Source organism: Miniopterus natalensis, chromosome 15 (genome assembly GCF_054644295.1).
Source record: "Miniopterus natalensis isolate mMinNat1 chromosome 15, mMinNat1.hap1, whole genome shotgun sequence".
NCBI lineage: Eukaryota > Metazoa > Chordata > Mammalia > Chiroptera > Miniopteridae > Miniopterus > Miniopterus natalensis.
The window spans coordinates 25,653,972-25,674,376 of NC_142095.1; the positions used below are offsets into that span (position 1 = coordinate 25,653,972).

At 34.4% G+C, this 20,405-nt stretch overlaps 1 protein-coding gene and 1 pseudogene across 1 annotated transcript in view; both read right to left on the reverse strand.

Annotated features, from left to right (window-relative positions):
• The window catches only part of STAG1 (STAG1 cohesin complex component), a 269,636-nt gene that overhangs the window by 163,453 nt on the left and 85,778 nt on the right, over positions 1 to 20,405 (reverse strand). Inside the window, exons 3-4 of the mRNA XM_016224325.2 lie at positions 18,464 to 18,566; positions 4,058 to 4,222 (exon numbers count right to left, since the gene is read on the reverse strand). Of these exons, the coding sequence (XP_016079811.1) occupies positions 4,058 to 4,222; positions 18,464 to 18,566 (268 nt within the window). The remainder of the gene's footprint in view (positions 1 to 4,057; positions 4,223 to 18,463; positions 18,567 to 20,405) is intronic.
• On the reverse strand, positions 16,481 to 17,233 carry LOC107546074 (small ribosomal subunit protein uS8 pseudogene; annotated as a pseudogene).

A 20,405-nucleotide genomic window follows, 5' to 3' on the forward strand; every position in this document is an offset into this window, starting at 1 on the left:
AAATATTCTCAGTTAAAAGAAAAAAAAGTGGCTCCCACAGTGTAGGCACTCATTAAATATTTACTGGATAAATAAAAAATGAATAGGTCATTCAACTTTTCTTGATACTGCCCAATTTTCTTCCAAAGGGGTTATACAGATGTATACTTCCACTAGTTGCTACTCTACAGTCTTATTGCCTCTTACTATCTTCTAGCCATTATATTATTTCTCTCAATATGGTGAGTATGAAATAGTATTTTTTTCTTTTCCACCTAAAATTTTATTCATTTTTCTTTAGTACATTCTTAAATGGATTCTTGTTCCTATTACATGTTCTATTGGTTATTACTGCTATACAGAGGGCTTTTTCTAATATTAAATTTCCTCTCTAGGAATTTTACAAACATTCTCATTAGTTTTTATAGTCTAAGGTCTATCTCAAAATTTCTGATATGGATAATTTTGTATCTTCCTTTTCATTGCTAGAATTTTTATTTATTTTATAAGTATGGAATACTTCAATACTTTACTACTTGGTCCTGGGAATACACCTAAATTTCTCAGTTAAAAATGGTATGATGTGAGCTATAGGGTTTTGGAAAATAACCATTACCAAGGTAAGGAACATCCCTCTTGTTCCTAATTCATCATGAGTTATTGTTCATCATGAATATCATCAGCTACATTTTATCTAATGATTTGTCTAAACATTCTACATCTATTCAGATAAGTATAGGTGTTCTTCCCCATAACATGATTATTTGGCTTAGTATAGTAAAAGATTTTCTAATGTTAAACCATCCTTGAATTCTTAAAATAAAACATCCAGGTCTTAAAAATATTTTGAACTCATTAGCTGACCTTTTCTACCATTTCTTTTTCTATTTAATTTCCATTTCAATTTTTGCTATTCCTTTCTTCCTAATTATTTTAGATTTGCTGTTTTTCTTTTTCTAGTTTCTACTGCTTTTGCTAATAGTAATAAATTTAAGACTGTATATTTATCCAAGCAGTGCTTTAGCTGCCCCCAATGTTTTTACTAACATTACTTTCATTAACATTCGCATTTCAACTATGTATATTTCCTCTTTATCACATGAAATATTTAACATTCCTTACCACACTTGAATGTAATTTAGAAGGGGAATTTATTTTTGTGTATTTCAACAGCACTTGAATTGTAGTCAGAGAACAAGGTCAAGCATTCCTTGTCAAAATAGTTCAAGATTTCCTTTTAATCCTCAATATTCTGCAATTACACTATACTATTAATAATTAAGTCATTATTTTCACTTATTTTGTTCACTTCTGGGAATAAACTCTGGACCTGAGAAAATGTGTCTAGAAATTACTACAAAACTATCTCTTCCAAAACTGTTTCTGAACATAGTCTATTCCCCTTGATTTTTTCCCCCTGGCATATTTTGTAACCCCTTCAATCCGTATCTAAGCCCCTCAATAGCTCTCATATTTACTTCTTTATTTCTCTGGGCAATATATTCTAATAAATGCCAAATCCTGAATTTTCCCTTTGATGGCATCTAATGTTCTTTTTCCTTAGTAAAACTAATTTACTAAATTTATCCCCTTTTTTTTATTAGCTAGAATTTTTTATTTTATCTCTCTAGAATCTTAGGTGTACTTATTGCTTTTATTATTCTTCCCTCCCCATCTAATGTTTTTGTGATTACCTCTGTGCTCAAACTAGTCGCTCCACTGCAGAATTAGATCATATAATGTGGGCTTGGAACTTCCTGCTCTAAGACAATACGGGGATTTTTATAAACCCAGTCACCAGCCAAGTAAGTAGACATTTCAATTCAGATCCTGGTTATAAGGACTATGCCTGTCCCTCCCCTCAGCCCTTGATTTCCCATTAGTTTTGATATAAGTAATTATCTAAACTAGGACCCTCTTGAATATTAAAGGAATCCCTATTAGTAACTGCTTGGACAATATGCAGAAACTGGGAGTATCAAAAGTAATCTGGGATACATGATCACCCTAAACATAAGCCTTAGCCTAAGAGGCAGCTTGCTTCAGTTTCCTTTGCAAACTCTTGGCTACAAGTATCTGCTTCTCTATCCTAATCCTGTTACCATGTTGTAGTTTTTCTTCTATAAAAACCACACAAACTTTTCATCTCTAAACTCATTGTCTGTATTCTCTTTTTAATATTTTATCTATTATTACTTTATATTTTAAGTGAGACGGTAATAAACAGTGAAATTAATGTGCCACACCTTCAACAGAAGATACTTATCAATTTTTAAAACATGTATGCCCATTATTCAGCAACCCCTTTCAGGAATATATGTTACAAAAACACTCCCACATGTACATTTTAGATGAACATATAAAGATATTCAAAGTACTACTTTTAATAGAATAAAACTATTGTAAAATAGTTATCTTAAATATACTTCTATTCGAAGACTAAAGAAGTCCAAATAAAAACTGGTGAATAAAGAATGGCCCAATCACGTTAGGAAGTAGTATACAAATATGAAAAATTTCAAGGAAAATTCATGGGGGGGGGGAACCCACAATAGAATGCTGAGTGAACAAAAATTACAGAAATTTATAGATTAATTTTAACATAGCTAAGAAGATAAAATATAACATGAATAAAAAATTGTAACAAAGTAAAAAAAAAAATGTTTGGGGCAGATTCCAATAGAGAAGTAGCAAGAAAAAGTTGAAAAGGTTGGTTTAAAACCAAATTGTAAAAGGCACCAGAGGGCTGACTACTAACCTTTATCTTTCATAAAATATGAATCCAAAAGAATTTAAGCAGAGAGCAATAGTATAAAACAGCATTAGGGAAGATTGATCAGGGTAAAGAATATAGAACATAGTGGACAAAAATAAATAAAATACTATTCACTATCTCATATAGATTATGAGGTTTTGTTCATATTAAATAAAAACTGGTACTGAGCTTTTACACAATATGCATTAAAAATATCTTTACATAAGCAAAAACCTTATAAAATAAAGTTTTTCTTCTCACTAATTCTTCCCTTCCCATGCCAACTCCAAAACCCCTGAACACATCGATCTTATAACAACAGATAAAAAGCAGTAAATGCTAAGCTCTCTTAAGGAATTCAAAAGGAAATACAGGTAGAAAATAGTCTGATAAAGGAACATTGCCTGTTTTTAGTTCTAAAAGTAAATGTTTCATAAATTACCTAAATTTCAAACTCAAACTGAAAATAAAATATTAAAAATGAACAATACTGAATTAAAAGATTTAACATATCAACAATCATTAGTGATCAAAAAATGCAAATTGAAATACACCATTTTTACTTATGTAATTGGAAAATCTTAAATATAAAATATCCAATTGATAGCCACACTTCTGGTGAAAGATAAACTAGTACAGTTTTGGGGAGAGTAATATGGTATTTATGTAACACACAGTCAAATACCTTTTAACCAAATAATTTCACCTCTAGTATTTTTTTTTAAATGTAGACATGTAAACACAAATAATGAAAAAATTTCATAATAGTGAAAAAAATGTAAACACACACAAAAGGAATAGTAAAATAATTATGATTTACCCTTATGGCATGAAGCCAATGAAAACGTGTTCTTGCAGAATAATATTTGTTAAGTGAATAAAGATATAGAGAGTAAAAGGTTAGAAAAGATCACACACACACACAAAATAACTGTTAAATATTAATTGTGGTTATTCCTAATTCACTAATTAGGAATGCTTTTTTTATACCCTTTCATATATTCTTTCAAATATTCTTCAATACACGTTACTTATAGTAAGTCAGATTCTAAAAAAATATATCATTAAGGCAATAAATATTCTCTTAGGCAGCTCCTATTATTATAATGCAAGTCATTTTACTCAGCACAATGTACTCTAAAGTACATCTTACTAAACAAAATATCTTTCTGTGACACTCCTTACAAAAGAAGCAAAGAAAAACTTGTACGGATAAACTTCTTCATTACACAACCAATAAGAGTATATAAGATGTCAATACATACACTAATAGATTCCACATAAATTACTATTACTTTATACATAAAAACACTTAAAATTTACCTGCATTGCACTTTTCCCCAGTTTCACCACTTCAAATAATGTGACAGGCTCCCCTTCGCCATTCTGTTGAGGGTGCCCATTAGCTCTTCCACGACCTGTTCCTCTAATTCCAGCCTCAATTCTACTCTTCTCTCCTGGAGATTTTCGAGGTTTCTTATTTGTAGACTGAATAAAAAGATGAAGAAAAAATAAATGCAGGCATACTTTGCTTTGGGCAGAATGATCTCAAATTATATTTAATCCTTTGAAAGGTAGTTAGCACTACTAAAGGCTAGAGACAATCCCTGACCAAAGAAAGGTTTACAATTTGTTTTCAGTGATAAAAAGTGCAAACAGCAAAGTGTAAGTTAATTTATAAAAAAGGACTCAGTATTTTGTGCAACAATAATGCCAAGGTTGAACATTTTAACCATGTTCCTCTCTCGACATATCCTTCTTCATACCCTCCCTCCTTCCTCAGAAACCTTGTTCAATAAACTACTTGAAATACTGTATATCCTATTTTTCCCTCCACTGAAATGCTCAAGTATTTCTTAGCCAGTCATGCAACAAATATACATTGAACATATTTGGAACCATTCTAGGTACTGGAAATACGAGAACAAACAAACATTCCCGCCTTGATGGATTTTACACTCTTCATGTAACATCCCATCTCATGCCCCCAGTTTTTAAATTTTTAAATTGATTTTAGAGAGAGGGAGGAAGTGGGAGAGAGGGAGAGAGAGAGAAAGGGAGAGAGGAGGAGAAAAAGAGAAAGATCTGTTGCCCCAACCATCCATGCATTATCTGGTTGAGTCTTGTATGTGCTCTGACGGGGGATCAAACCAGCAACCTTGTTATATCGGGAGGACGCTCTAACCCAGCTAGGGCTCATGCCCCCAGTTAAAAAAAACAAAATGACAACACTAACTACCACCTTATCTATATCTCACCTTTAGAGTGAAGGGTAACTTGACAGAATTGCTTCAGTAACTGTTGTTATTCCCATAAATTTCATTCATATATAAATTCATCATGATTGATTGCTGCTTCACCAAACTCACCAACGAAATTAGTTAAATGTAATAGACATTTCTCGAAACTCTCAACAGGCCACGTGATTTCTTCCTTTCGTTTCAAATACCTTTTTCCTCCCAACACTCCTTACCTGTTTAATGTTACCTTAGGTCTCTCTTGAGCACCTGTTCTTTTCAATATTTATATTCTCTTTTGAGTGATTTAATCTACTTTCATAATAGACTGTTCAATTATTAATTTATTGCCCCTCACCTCCAAATCCACCCTTATTTGTCCCACTTTGTGATGCTGGAGCTGAATCCTGGAAACATTTCTTTTGTCATCTGCTACAGTGTTAGGCTTTGTAACTAGAGGGCACTGGAGGAACACAACAGAGCATAGCATAGAGGGGCTTCTCTCCCTGCGTACAGTACCAGTACCTGTTCCCTTCATTTTCTATTCCTGTGTTCTTAGTACTCTTTCATTCCTTTTAACAAACAGCCTTACGACCACTTCTGTGTGTAGATTTATAAATAATGAGTTTACTGTTTATTTAATTACATTATTTAGAGGTTTTAGATTTACCAAAAAAAATTGTGAAGACAGTACAGAGAATCCCCATATACATCACATCTAGTTAACCTTATTACTAACACTGTACCACTTGTATGATACATTTGTTTCAATTAATGAACCAACATCAGTACATTAACCAAAGTCCATACTTCAGATTTTCTTAGTTTTTGCCTAATGACCTTCCTCTTTTCCAGAACTCCACCCAGAATAAACTCCTCTTAGCTGTGACAGATTTTGGACTTTTCTGATTTTTGGTGACCTTGACGGTTTTGAAAAATTACTGGTCTGGTACTTTGTATAATGCTTCTCAACAGGGTTTGTCGTTTTTCTCATGACTAGACTGGAATTGTGAGTTTGGGAAAGACGATTTGAGAGATAAAGTGTTATTTTTAAATTCCTCATATCAAGAGTACATACAATCAACAAGATTTTTCACTGTTACTGTTGGCTGAAGTGATGTTCATTAGGTTTCTCCACTGTAAAGTTACTTTTCCTCCATTTTGCATACTGTGTTCTTTGGAACAAAGTCACTTCACTACATGCAAATTTAAGGGAAGGGGAATTATACTCCACCTCCGTGAGGGAGAAAGATTTACACATATTATTGGGAATCCTTCAGTATGGGAGATTAGTCTATTCTTACTTATACATTCATTCATTTATACTAATGTGGGCTAATCAACATTTTATACTTCAGATTATAATTCCAACACTGTTTCATTCTGTCATTCAACTTGTTTCAGCTTTAGCCATTGGGGGAGCTTCAGTTGGCTCCTACGTCCAGTTGACATATTTCTGTGTGTGTGTGTGTGTGTGTGTGTGTGTGTGTGTGTGTGTGTGAATTTTAAACAATATGTATTCATAAAATTCATTCTTTTTCTGCAAAGTTCAATGGGTTTTAACAAATGCATAGTGTTGTGTATGCATGATTCTGGTATCAGAGAGAAAAGTTTCAGCACCTTAAAAAAATCCCTGTGCTTCTCCCATTCAAACCTCCCATTTCCCCTTGACAAACACAAATTTTTTTTTTTTATCATCACGATAGTGTTGTCTTTTACAGATAGTCATATAACTGGAATTACACAGTGTGTGTAGCCTTTTCAGACTGGCATCTTTCAATTTAACAATTTGCATTTAAGAATCATCCATGTCCTCCAGTGACGAAATAGCAAATTTCTTTTTATTTCTAAATAATATTCCATTGTATGGATGTGCCACATTTTGTCATCCATTTACCTAATGATGGATATATCTCAGTCACCATTTTTGATAATTAGGTATAAAGCTGCTATACACATTCACATGCAGGTTTTTGTGTGGACATAATTTTCAAAGCAGTATAAACATGTAGAAGGACAATTACTGAATCATATGGTAAAACTATTTTTAGCTTTGTATGAAACTGCCAAACTATCTTCCAAAGTGGCTGTGCCATTTTGTCTTCCTACAAGCAAAAAATGTGAGTTCCTGTTGCTTCACATTCTTGTCATGAAATTGGTATTGTCAGGTTTTTAAATTTCAGCCATTCTAACAGGTGTATAACGGTAACTTCTCTTGATTTGCAACTCCTGAATAACATATTATTCATTCCTATATGTCTTTCCAGAGACATTTAAACAGTAATAAAAACAAATGCAAAAATAAAATTTTTTAAAGACATAAATAAATGGAAACCTATCCATTTCCTTGAATTGGAATACTTGGTATTGGTTAAGATGTCAATACCACCCAAAGTGATCAACAGACTCAATGAAATCTATATCAAAATCCCAATCACCTTTTTGCAGAAATAGAACCACCCATTTAAAATTGATAGAAAATCTCAAAGGACACTGAATAGTCAAAACAATATTGAATAAAGGACAACGCTGAAGGACACACACTTCCTTACTGCAAAACTTACTACAAAGCTATAGTAATCAAAACAGTGTTGTGCTAACATAAAGGCAAGCATAGACCAGTGGACAAGAATCAGAGAACCCAGAAATAAACCCTAGCACATATGGTTAAATAATTTTTAACAAGAGTGCTACGACTATTCAATAAAGAAAGGAAAAAAACAACCCATAGAATGTAAGAATATATTTGCAGATCATATATCTGATATGAAATCAATGTCCAGAATATACAGAAAACTCCTAAAAAATCAAAACAAATAACAGACTTGAAAATGGGTAAAGGACTCTCTTGACTAGACACTTCTCCAAAGAAGACAGAGAAATGGCCAATAAGCACATGAAAATATGCTCAATATCACTCATCAACAGGGAAATGCAAATCAAAACTACAATGAAATGCCACCTCACACCTACTAGAATGGTTATTATAAAAAAAAAAAGAGAAAACAAGTCTTGGGGAGGATTTGGAAAAATCAGAACTCTTGTGCACTGTTGCTGGGAATATAAAATGGTACAGCTGTTATGGATAACAGTATGGCAGTTCCTCAAAATATTAACAATAGAATTACTATATGATCCAGCAATTTACACATCTGAGTATATATCCAAAAGAATTGAAAGCAGGGTCTCAGAAGTTATCTATATACCCATGCTCATAGCAACATTGTTCATAATAGCTAAAACTTGGAAGTAATCCAAGTGTCCATCAGTCGATGGATAAGCAAATGTGCTATACACATACTCTAGAATGTAGCTCAGCCTTAAAACTGAAGGAAATTCTGACATATGCTACAACATGGATGAACCTTGAGGACATTACACTAAGTGACATAAGCTAGGCACAAGAAGACAAATACTGTATGATTCCACTTATACCAGGTACTTAGTCAAAATCAAAGACAAAAAGGAGAATGGTGGTTGCCACAAACTAAGGGGAGGAGAGAATGAGGAGTTATTGTTTAATAGATATAGAGTTTGAGTATTAAAAAATGAAGATGAAAATGGATGGTGGTAATGAATGCACAACATTATGAATATATTTCATACTGCTGAACTGTATACTTAAAAATAATTAAGTTGGTTAAACCTTACATGTATTTCAACAGAATAAAAAATTTTGAGAAAAAACCGCCCACATACATTTCCATGTATCTATTATATTGTTACTTATGCACAGATGTGCATCTTCCAATTTTCACTATCAACATAATGTGTAGTCAATTTATAGCAAGACCCAGAGAGTGTCGTATTATTTTCAGAAAGCTGCAGTGTTCCACTGCAGATGTATGTTACTTTACTTAGCCATTAATCTGTTGACATTTATTTCGTTTTGGATCTCCTATTATTAGAAATAATACTACAACAAATAAGCCGGTGTATGTATAGGAATGTTTGTGTGTGTAAAAGAAAAATAAAGCATAATTCTCATACCTGAAAACCTTTTAGTATTGGTTATAAATGGGGGAAAAATATAGATAACAAATAAAAATCCATTTGACCTTATTTAGGGTCTATCTATATTTTACCCCCATTATCAGAGGAATGATTTTCCTAGTACAGATCCAAACAGTAATATACGGTAAAGATGCAGAAAGACAAACCAAAAGCTGAAGTTCAGAAAAACTGTATTAAAAAAGAGTAAAGAAGAGGGAAGATCATGACAGTATATACTCAGTCTTTAGTTTATACACAAGGGGTACGTTTTACAGTCCTGAGAATAATTCCTCTCTCAGACATTAGCTGTACTTATCCCATTCAAATCACATTTGTTTGAGGGTTGGGGGGCATAGGGAGGAATGTAGAGGGGACTTACACATTAAGAATTATGTGTTATTTCAAAGAGTAATAATACAGACATAACCCTTTAACTATTTATGACTTGCCAGGCTCCCTTCCCTACACTTTTCTGGCCACACAGGTCAGACTACCTGTAGTTCCATTCCTGGACAAGGACCAAAGACGCTCTCAAAGGAAAAAGATGGATGATGATGTATGTCAAATTTGCTTGGTTGGTCCAGTTCTCGTGTTGTGCCATCTTAAGAGCTGAGTCCTTGCCCTGGCCGATGTCACTCAGTGGTTAGAGCATCGGCCCGAGCACTGAAGGGTTTCGGGCTTGATCCCTGGCCCCGTCAGGGCATGTGCAGGAGGCAACCAATCAATGTATCACTCTCACATCCATGTTTCTCTTTCTTTCCCTGCCCCCTCCTCCCCAAAAATCAATGGAAATAATATCCTCAGGTGAGGATTAACAACAAAATATAAAAATAATGAAATGAGTTTTTGCCTTAATTTGCAGGTTAATAATACCTTATTAATCTATTCAGTAACTCAGTTCCTCTTGAGCTAGTCCTGTCCTACTGTAATCTGTTTACTCTAGGGACTGAAGTCCTATCCTTGAATTCCATGGCCATTAGGTGGGGCCCTCACAACAGTCTGCCAGGCTACATACACACTATCTCTAGCTCTGCACAGATCTTTAAATGCTTACTGACCCTAGAGACATAATTTCCCTGATGGAATAAGATCAGCTTACGCCACCTATCCCAACTACTATAAACCTAGGAAACCTTTCTTCCATGAACAGCAAGTGGAACTCTTCCCAAATACTGCCTCAACCTAGCGGTCATGTCTAGTTCCTGTTTTGACTCATGGAGCGTCACTTATTCTACCTTTCAGAATCTGTGCCCAAGTGACACTTATGTGGTATTACTGCTAAATTTGCATAACCTGAATCTAATTATGAGCAAACTCAAACTGATTCAATTTATAGAAAACAGGTATTAGAAAAGAGATTTTTTTTTGCTCATGCAACACAACTTTTATTTCTTCATCATGTAGTTACTATGCATCAGACACATAAAAAAGTTGATCCTTGCATGCAGCACAACACAAAGCTTTCTAAGAGCTTATAGCATTTTCAACATCCTCAAACAATTTTGTCAATTGGTGGTGGGAAACACTTAGGCTTTCTTTCTCGTAAACAATCGTGTAAGAAAGATTTCTATGGTCCACACGGTTTGTAATACAGACACTAGGGTTATGTGTTCATTGCTATAGCTAATTCAAGGCAAACAGTAGGGGGAAAAGGATGTTAATAAATATCTGTAGAAAAACAAAAGTACCTGAAACAAAGCCTGCCTCAATGTATTACATAATGAATTTATGGACAATCTGCTCAGGAAGTAACAAAGATATACATCTTCAAGAAGTCTCAAGATATAAACCCCTCACTGCATCTTTGTGAAAATGTTGCAATCTACTGTCAGAGTTTTTTGTTTTTTTATCAATTTTTAGGACAAATGCCTTACTACAGCTATACGCTACTTAATTTAAATGCATACCTACACTTCTGGTAAACATGTTTTTAAAAAATATATATCCTTATTGATTTCAGAGAGAGGAAGAGAAAGGGAGAGAGGGAGAGATAGAAACATCAATGATGAGAGAGTCATCATTGCTTGGCTACCTCCTGCACACCCCTGACTAGGGATCCAGCCTGAAACCTGGGCCTGTGCCCTGACTGGGAATCGAACTGCTGTCTCCTGGATCACAGTTTGATGCTCAACCACTGAGCCACGCCCAGCAGGGCCTGGTAAACAGTTTTAAGTAAAAGTTATCAATGCAGTATAGGAAAATTAACTATTCAAAATTACTCTATCCCAAAGCTCTGAATAGGATATGCTGCAGTCTGAATGAGCAATGACTTTTCTAACAGGCTTTAAGACACACAGATACACCATCTTTCCTTACCTCTGTGTCTTATCTGAATTTATTCAGAAACTATAAATAAGAAATAACCCCTACCTTTCACAAATAATGTACATAAACATATCTATGATAGCTGAATGCAAAATCTTTACATATAATTAAAAGAAAAACACAAATACAAATAACTGCAATATAACAAACTATAGTATACAAAAAAGATTTTTCAGCCCAGCTGGGCACGTCTCAGCAGTTGAGCATCGACCTAGTATCCAGGAGATCAGGGTTCGATTCCCAGTCAGGACACATGCCCGGGTTGCAGGCTGCAGCCGATCAATGACTCTCATCATTTATCTTTCTCTCTCTCTCTCCCCCCCTCCCTTCCTCTCTCTGAAATCAATAAAGATATATTTCAAACAAACAAACAAAAAAACCAAAAAACTCTTCATAGAAATTTAGTTCAGGACAAGGGTTGAAAGGGCTCTATGAAGTAAAATATTATTTCCAGTGACTGGTAACCAGGAAAAGCTTCACGGAAGAGATGAGTTGCAAGTTGGAACTTAATGGATTAGTAAAATTAGTAAGAGTAGCATAAACAGAACTTAGGAAACAAGGATTCCTGAAAGAAAAACACACCACATACTCAGGTATAGAAGTAGGAAAGCACAAGCCATGCACGTGAAGAAGGACAAAGATATGTATCTGACTGAATGAACAGTTATCTGCAGGGAAACACAATAAAATATTAGGTGTAAGGTAAGTCAGAAGAACATTCTCCAAAGCAAAAAGACACTTCTTGCTACTTGAACAAGTTTTTGAAAAGGTCGACCTGGCGCCCTGGCTGGCGTGGCTCAGTTGGCTAGAGCTTTGTCCTGCACACCAAAAGGTGGCAGGTTCGATTCCTGGTAAGGGCACATACCCAAGTTGCGGATTCAATCCCTGGCCCAGGCCCGTGGGGGAGGCAACCAATTGATGTTTCTCTCTCCCCCCTTTCCCCACCTCTTCCTCTCTCTAAAAAAATCAATGAAATAAAAAAAAATAAAGTCAACATGGCAGTATTTAGGAAGATGAAAAGGAAAATAAAAAAAAGATTCAAGGTAGAGAGATAGAAGGTAATGACACAGAAGAAGCTGTGAAATAAAATTTCATTAGATCTGGAATTTCATTAGATATAGTAGAGAGGGGAAGGAACTTTGGAGGAAGAAATTCAATAGTGACTCACGTTTTAATTCTGGGTTTTTGGAAAAATTATGGTATGCTTTAACGAAATTAAGAAAGAACTAAAACTAGTTTGTGGAAAAATGCTAAATAAAAATTTAAAAAAATAAAACAAAGCTAACATGAAAAAGAAGAGGGGATACAAGTCCAAATGATAAATACATTTCCAAAAGTGACCATAAAAGTATGTAGACTTAAACTACAAAAATCATTTTATAAAGAGATTTTTGTTTTTTAGAAAAATAAATAGTAGTATAGAAGATGATAAACAGGCAATTCAAAAAAGAAACACAAATGATTAATATTTCAGAACATACTGATAAAATTTTACACCACTTAGAAATTAGTAAAGATTTAACAATTAGTATAAGCAAAGGTACAATAAGCAATGCCACATATTGTGCTGTGTGAAAGGCATATCAATAAAATACATTAAAAGCTTTCAACTATGGCATACCTTTTGACTAACCAACTCCACATTTAGAAATTTAAGATAAAAAATATCAATGGCTCTAGGTAAAAATTTATTTGCAAGATAGTTTATGTCAGCATGGGTTTAGATTAGTGAAGAAGTGTTGATATAAATGTTCAATAACGGGAATAATTAATTTGATACAGAATACTAGAGTCACTAAAAATTATGTAAAATATTTAAGTATCATAAAATTCACAATATTCTAAGAACCAAGTAATTTAGAATATCCAAATTTTATAATTCACCTGCTATCCTATCCTCCTTCTGATACTCACTGTTAATATTTTATTGTGTATTCTACATCTTCTATGTGTATGTATAGGCATAAAAATAAAAACTGTATCTTTTTTATTTACCTCTATTCAACCTAGACAAATAAAACAGTTAAATAATGTTGAGAACAGAAGTGCTAGTTCTCACTTAAATAGAACAAAGAGAAAAAATCCTTAATAAAATATTAAACCAGAGACTAAAATAGGTTAGGTTATAGAAGCACTGATTTACATGACAACTATAAATGAAATCCTGGATTGAATCCAGAACCAATATATTTTTTTCTTTTTCCTTAGGGCATTATTTAAACAACTGGCAAAATCTGAATGTAGTGTATAGATAGGTCAGTATTACATTAACATTATTTTCCTGATTTTCAAAACTGTCCTGTGGCTGAGCATGAGAATGTCCTTCATTTTAAGGAAATTAATACTAAAGCATTAGGAGTAAAGTGGCATCACCTACAACTTATTCTCAAAAAAGTTGAAAAATAATAAGAGGTATACAATATATATTTATATATTATGATACCATGTACATAATATATCTGTATGTGTGTATACATTGAGAGAAAAATATGATAAAACAAATGTAGTAAAATGCTAACACTTGGGCAATCTGCATTCTTATAACTTCTGTGTCTGAAATTATTTCAAAATAAAAATAATTTAAAACACTGGGAGGGGGGGTGTTGAGTTAACAAAATTAAATACCATTCATTCCATAAACATGTACTGAAAAGTCAGACAATGGGACATACCAGTTAAAAAAAAAAAAAAGATAAAAACCCCTGTTTTCATGCAGCTTAGCTTGTAGTAGGGGGAGACAGACAATAAGTAAATAAAATATATACTATGTTAGATGGCAATAGTGCTATAAAGAAAGGAGAAATCTTTCCCCCTCCCTCTCTTACACACACGCACACAGACCCCAATGGGTGGAAGGGGATTTTAAGTCCCCTTGTGTTAAGCGTGAGGATTTGCAATTTTGAATACCATCTTTAGGGGAGGCCTCAATGAGATGAAACAGGAGGCCCTGAGACAAGGAGTATGCCTGAAAGGTTTAAGCAAAAGCATATGATGGCAGTTTAATCCAGTTTTGTAGAAAAAAACAGTTGATGATATTTGCAAATCAACTGGACAGGATTTGCTAAGAGAATGGATATAGGCTGAGAAAGACAGAGTCAAAGATGACTACAAAATTTATAGCATGAGCAGCCAGAAGGATAAAGTTGACATATGGAAGAGAGGTGGGCAGGGGAATAGGAAGCTTGGGAGTTTAGTTTTTAAAACATCTTTGGCTCATTAAATATCTAAATAAAGATGCTCAACAAACATTTGGTTATGAGTCTGGAGTCCAGGCTGGAGACATAAATCTAAGTGACACAAGCTTAGATATGGTATTTTAAGTCATGAGTTTGGATGTAATCACCAAGAGAGTAGTGTGTGTAGACAGAGAAAATGATGTCCATTGCAAACACAGTTAACATAAACATGAGACTAAATATAGTGTTAATTAAGAAATCATTAACTACTTAGGTAGAGAACTGTAACAAATATGAATTAGGACAACTGCAAAAAAAGGGTGGCTTAATAAGAAAAGTCTGTGAAATAACAGTATAATAAAAAGAAATACCAAAAATAAGATGCCCCCTAAGAACTTAGAAATGGAAAACAGTACTGACCATATCAGAAAGTCTTTACGCTATTTTTGCATTTGACTGAGTAAATGAATAAAACCAGAGACCCATGGAGTCCTCTTCAAAACTACAAATGATATTAAAATATCTATATAAAAAGTGTATATCAATCAAAACTTGGGACTGTTCAAAATGGAGCTAGTTGATAGAAAATGCCCAAGCAGGTGCTGGCCAGGTAGCTCAGTTGGTTAGAGTGCCATCCCAATACACCAAGATTGTGGCTTTGCTCCCCAGTCAGGGCACATACAAGCATCAACCAATGAATGCACAAGTAAGTGGAACAACAAACAGATGTTTCCCTCTCTCTTTCCAAAACCAATCAATAAAAATTAAAAAAAAAATTTTAAATAAGAAAATTTCCAAGCAATTTTCAGAACAGGTACTGAGGCATAACTCAAATCTGATCATTCTGACAATTATAACTCTCAATATTAAGCAATAGCTTGGCATTTCTGCATTCTTAAGAAAAAGAGTTTTGGAATTAGAATCTTTTACTATTACAAATAATGCTACAACAAATAAGCCTGTGACAAATTACCTTAGGGAAACTACCACTTTCTATTTTTGTTTTGTACTTCGTTAACTGTATATAAGACCTATTTCATAGTACTGGTGTGAAGATTAAGTGACATAAAGTCATCAATGCAGTGCATAGCCCAGAATACAAACTCAGGAAGTCATGTTGTTTCCAAGATCAAGACATAAGCCTGGGTCAGGTGGAAGTGTAGCTAGCTATGTGAATTACCGATTGTGAAAATATGGACTAAAGTCTAACACAAGTTTCTAGAATGTTACTATCCTATCCTGGTCAACATTTTTTCAATTCTTATAAACATGAGACGAACATGTACTATTTACCTACTATTCAAGTAAGCAACCATGTAGGCAAGTTCATTCTCCTACCTTTAAGTAAGTTTAGTCTAATTTCCAAATTTGCTCCTATAATGAATGAATCCCAGTAAAAGCATGTAATTTGCCCTGAGTCTCAGAAAAATCGTATGTAATAAGGGGAGCTAGAATCGTCTCCAGCTTGTAAGTGCAAGACTCCTTCACTTTTCTCAAAGTGGTTTTGTGAACAATGTACCACCAAATACTTCTACAAAATTAAGAGGTATTAAGAAGAGTGATACAATGCATGTCTTTTCCTCCATAATTTTTTTCCCTTCAAATAAGGGTAGAGAAGCAAGTGTAGAGAAAATGGTACAAGTCATCCTTCTCTCTCTCTCTCTCTTTTTTTTGTTTTGTTAAAGATTGTCCTGGAAAAGTAAAGGGTATGAAATGTCACTGAAGCTGATTAAAAACTGTGGCAAACAGATAAATACTGATGGAACAGCAAACACATAAAAAAATCCTAAGTCAAAAAAAAAAAAAAAAAATCCTAAGTCACTAACAAAGGACATAAATACACACACACACACACACACACACACACACACACACACACATATAAAATAACTGGTTAAATAACATCATCAATTATAACAAGTAGATCCTATTTGTGTTATAATTCAAACCAACCAACTGTATTTTTTTTCCACTGAGGCATTTTATTTGCATGTACGTATTACATCTCTAGAAAAAGAATCCCAGGATTCTCCCTCCCGTGTGTTTTCATCTTGCTTCCTCATGGTCCATGATGCCCGCAGAGGTTGTTAGCACGATGAAACCAAACTGACGGGATGGAAGCAGGTTGTTCTGCCATTTTTCTAGATCTTTGAGTTGCACATCAAATCTGGGGCTGATTACTCCACACGTGTTCAACCTGCCTGTGAGGTTCACAACAATTTTCCCAGCTCTGTGGTCATAAATAATTTCAAATTCGCCAATGTAACCATGCTTCATCATCACAGTTAGAAACCGGACGATGACTTTGGAGCACAGCCTAATAAGAACCTGGCATTTGCCTCTCTTTTTGGCATTGTTGATGTTCTTCAGAGCATCAGCCAGGACATTCATGCACACCACTATGGTGGCATGTAAAGATGGCAGAAAAAGAAAAAACTGTATTTTAAAAGTGATAACATTTATGAAATTATGAACTTTAGTTATTTGGTGATGTTAATAAAACACTGCTACCTTGATAAAGATAATGGGGTGATTTTAAAAAAAGGTAGAGAAAGTAAAGTCTTATCTTTTAGTAGTACATTCTGAAATATTTACAGATGGAATGATGTCTAGGATGACCTTCAAAAGAGCATGGGGAAGGAAGAAGAGGTAGAGAGATAAAACAAGGTTGGCCATGACTTGCTATAGCTGGGTAATGGTTATATGGAGGGTTCATTATACTATTATGCCTCCTTAAAAAAAGACTGAAATATTCTATAATAAGAACTTTAAAAAAAAAAAAAAGAAAGTAGATTTTTAAATTATATTTTTATTGATTTTATTTGTTAGTTAATCCTCACCCAAGGATATTTTTCCCATTGCTTTTTCAGAGATAGAGAGTGGAAAGGAGAAAGGCAGGGGGAGAGGGAGAGAGAGAGAAAAACATCAATGTGAGAGAGACACATCAGCTGGTTGCCTCCTGAATGCGTCCTGACCTGGGCGGGGAGAACCTGCAACCCATGTAAGTGTCCTTGAACGGGAACTGAACCTGAGACCCTTTAGTGTGAGGGCCAATGCTCTAACCATTGAGCAAAACCAGCCAGGGCTGTTTTTATTGATTTGAGAGAGAGGGGGGAGGAGGAGGGGGGGGAGGGGACGGAGGGAGGGAGGGAGGGAAGGGGGGAGGGGACGGAGGGAGGGAGGGAGGGAGGGAGGGAGGGAGGGAGGGAGGGAGGGAGGAAGGGAGGGAGGGAAAAACATTGCTGTGAGAGAAACATCAATTGGCTGCCTCCTACACGACCCCCAATGGGGATAGAGCCTGCAACCTGGGCATGTGCCCTGACTGGGAATCGAACCGGCGACCTCTTGGTTCATGGGTCAACGCTCAACCACTGAGCCACACCAGCTGGGCTATAAGAAGAACTTTTCTAAAATAGAATAAAAATTGCTAATGGCAAATTATATCATAAAAGTAGTATAGAATAGTACAAGCCTTAACTCCTTGACACATTCATACTGTTGTCTCTAAGAGCTTATGATGCCTTCAATTAAATGATGGCTTCTGTACGGATAATACACAAAGATAGTCTTCAAAGAATACTTACTTAGGGTTCTTCTAAACTTCTTAATCATGTCTGAATGAGAATATATTCTGAGACTGATCCCAAATCCCAAACTAATATTACCAAAGTACACATACAGGTGCTCACAAGAAATCACCAAGTTGCATCTAAAAAGCGGGGAAGTCATTACTAACTAGACCTCATTCCACAGTAATTATCTCTATGCCTTCACATGAGATACCATTTACTTACAAGAGAAACATGGAGAGCAAGAAAGACACTCTAACCATTATCCTTTATTTGGTTATTACCAAGGCAATTTATAAAGTTAAGTTTCCAAGAATCTTTAGTATGTCACTAAGAGCACTGACAGTACTAGAATTAACAAAGAGCTCTTATCAAGCCTCTTTACTTGGTTCCCATTATAGAAACAAAGAAGACAAGCATAATACATACTGGAGGCCGGCCAGGGCGACCCCGTTTTCTTTTTCCTTTGATTTCAGTTTCTTCAAGTTCGCTGCCAGCATCAGAATGAGCAGTAGTTTCATTAGTTGAATCCCTAGAAAATGTGATATATTATTTTAGTGAACAAATTAATTCATAAATACAATGCAGGGCTGTTCCACTACTTTCCTTACCTACCATTATATGGGTGCTTAGAAGTGGTTTATACTTCTACTTTAGCAAATCAAAAATGCTATCCTCCCTAATATCACATAACATTGAGTGAAATGAAGCTTCCAAAGAGAGAAATATGAGGAGGAAATGACTATGGAAATGGCAGCTGGTACATAAAACATAAATGTAAAATACAACTGAAAAAGACTAACTCTTCAAGTATGAAAAGATAAAGGTTTGGAAAGAATTTTACTCATTTTATAAATCATGAAAGTCAGTATGCTGGTAAATGTTTAACAACTGGCTTTTAAAAAAAAAAAAAGCACATAAACTATTAGAAATGTTACAAATATAAAGGATGCATAGCACACAATTTACAAAAAATTATAAAATACTTAATATTCTTTATGGTAAATTCCACATAGCTCACTGATTCACATAAAATGATTTCAATAATTTTGCCAAACTTTTGTATTCATAGCTAAGCTAAGGTTGCAAGTGATGAACAAATAGGGTTTTGACATGAAAGATGGGTCATGCCATTGTTCACTTGAATGAAAAGTATCCAAGTGACATGACAAAGGCATTTGTTGGAACTTAAATCATTGTTCAATGGTGTAAACAACTTATTTAGTGAACTAGATAATAGTTCTCAAATACTGGAATACTTCAATTATTTTTGCCCTCATAATATAACTGGCTGACTTTCATAGCGTAAGTATTCCCACCACAGCAATTTCAAACTGCCAAAGTGACATCATCAGAATTGGGAAGTAATGACCAGTAGTAGTACACCACCAAAAAGTATTTCCACCATACAGATAGATGTAAATAAAAACCTAAAGAGCAGAAAATAATATGTAAAGTAATTAGGAATTGATGGGTTTTGACTATTATTACTTTTATTTTTTATATCATTTAATTTTAAGTTTGTATGATTTAACTTTTTATAGTGGCTATGTTATATTTAATCAGAGTCACAAAATTCGTAGAAATTTAATATTGAGCTCTCCAGGACAGTACAAGCTGGCTCCAGCATGGCACTGAAAAGGTATAGATAATACAAACAAAAACTTCTTCACTAAATTCTACATTACTAATTCTACATTATCAATAGATCTGACCATCTGTAAGTCAAGATTTTTAACTGCATGTGTAACACACTTTTTTGAATTCTACCTCAAGTTCACCAAATACTACCACATGTAAAATTAAGTCCAATACTGATTATTTCTAGCTCTCTGCTTATGGCAATATCACTAATTAACCAATTTATTAAGTCAATGCACCATGCATGTGCTTTAAGCTGTTATAAAATTTATTATTGTCACCAGGCCACTATCCTATCTTGCTCAAATTGTTACAATCACATCAATCTTCCTCAGGCCATCAGCTAACAAATCCTCCTGAGTTGTTCTCAGAATAAAAATTCTGTCTCTCATTCTTCCCATGATTATTACTCATAATGACTATTCCCTGAATTAATCTCATATCCCTGCTTCTCCTAATTCCCTTATCCAAGCCATTCTGCAGAAGCTGACAGGAACATTTCTTCTATCATATTACCTCTGTTCTTGCAAATCTTCAAAGGTAACCTAGTACCTAAAACTACAAATAATATTGATCTAATTCAGGGGTCACTAAACATTTTCTTAAAAAAACTATACTGTAAATATTTTAGTCTTTCAGGGAGGGGGGGAGGGTGTCTTAACATCTCTATGTCTACTACTCAACTCTGGCACCATAGCATGAATGTAGCCAGAAACAATACATAAATGAA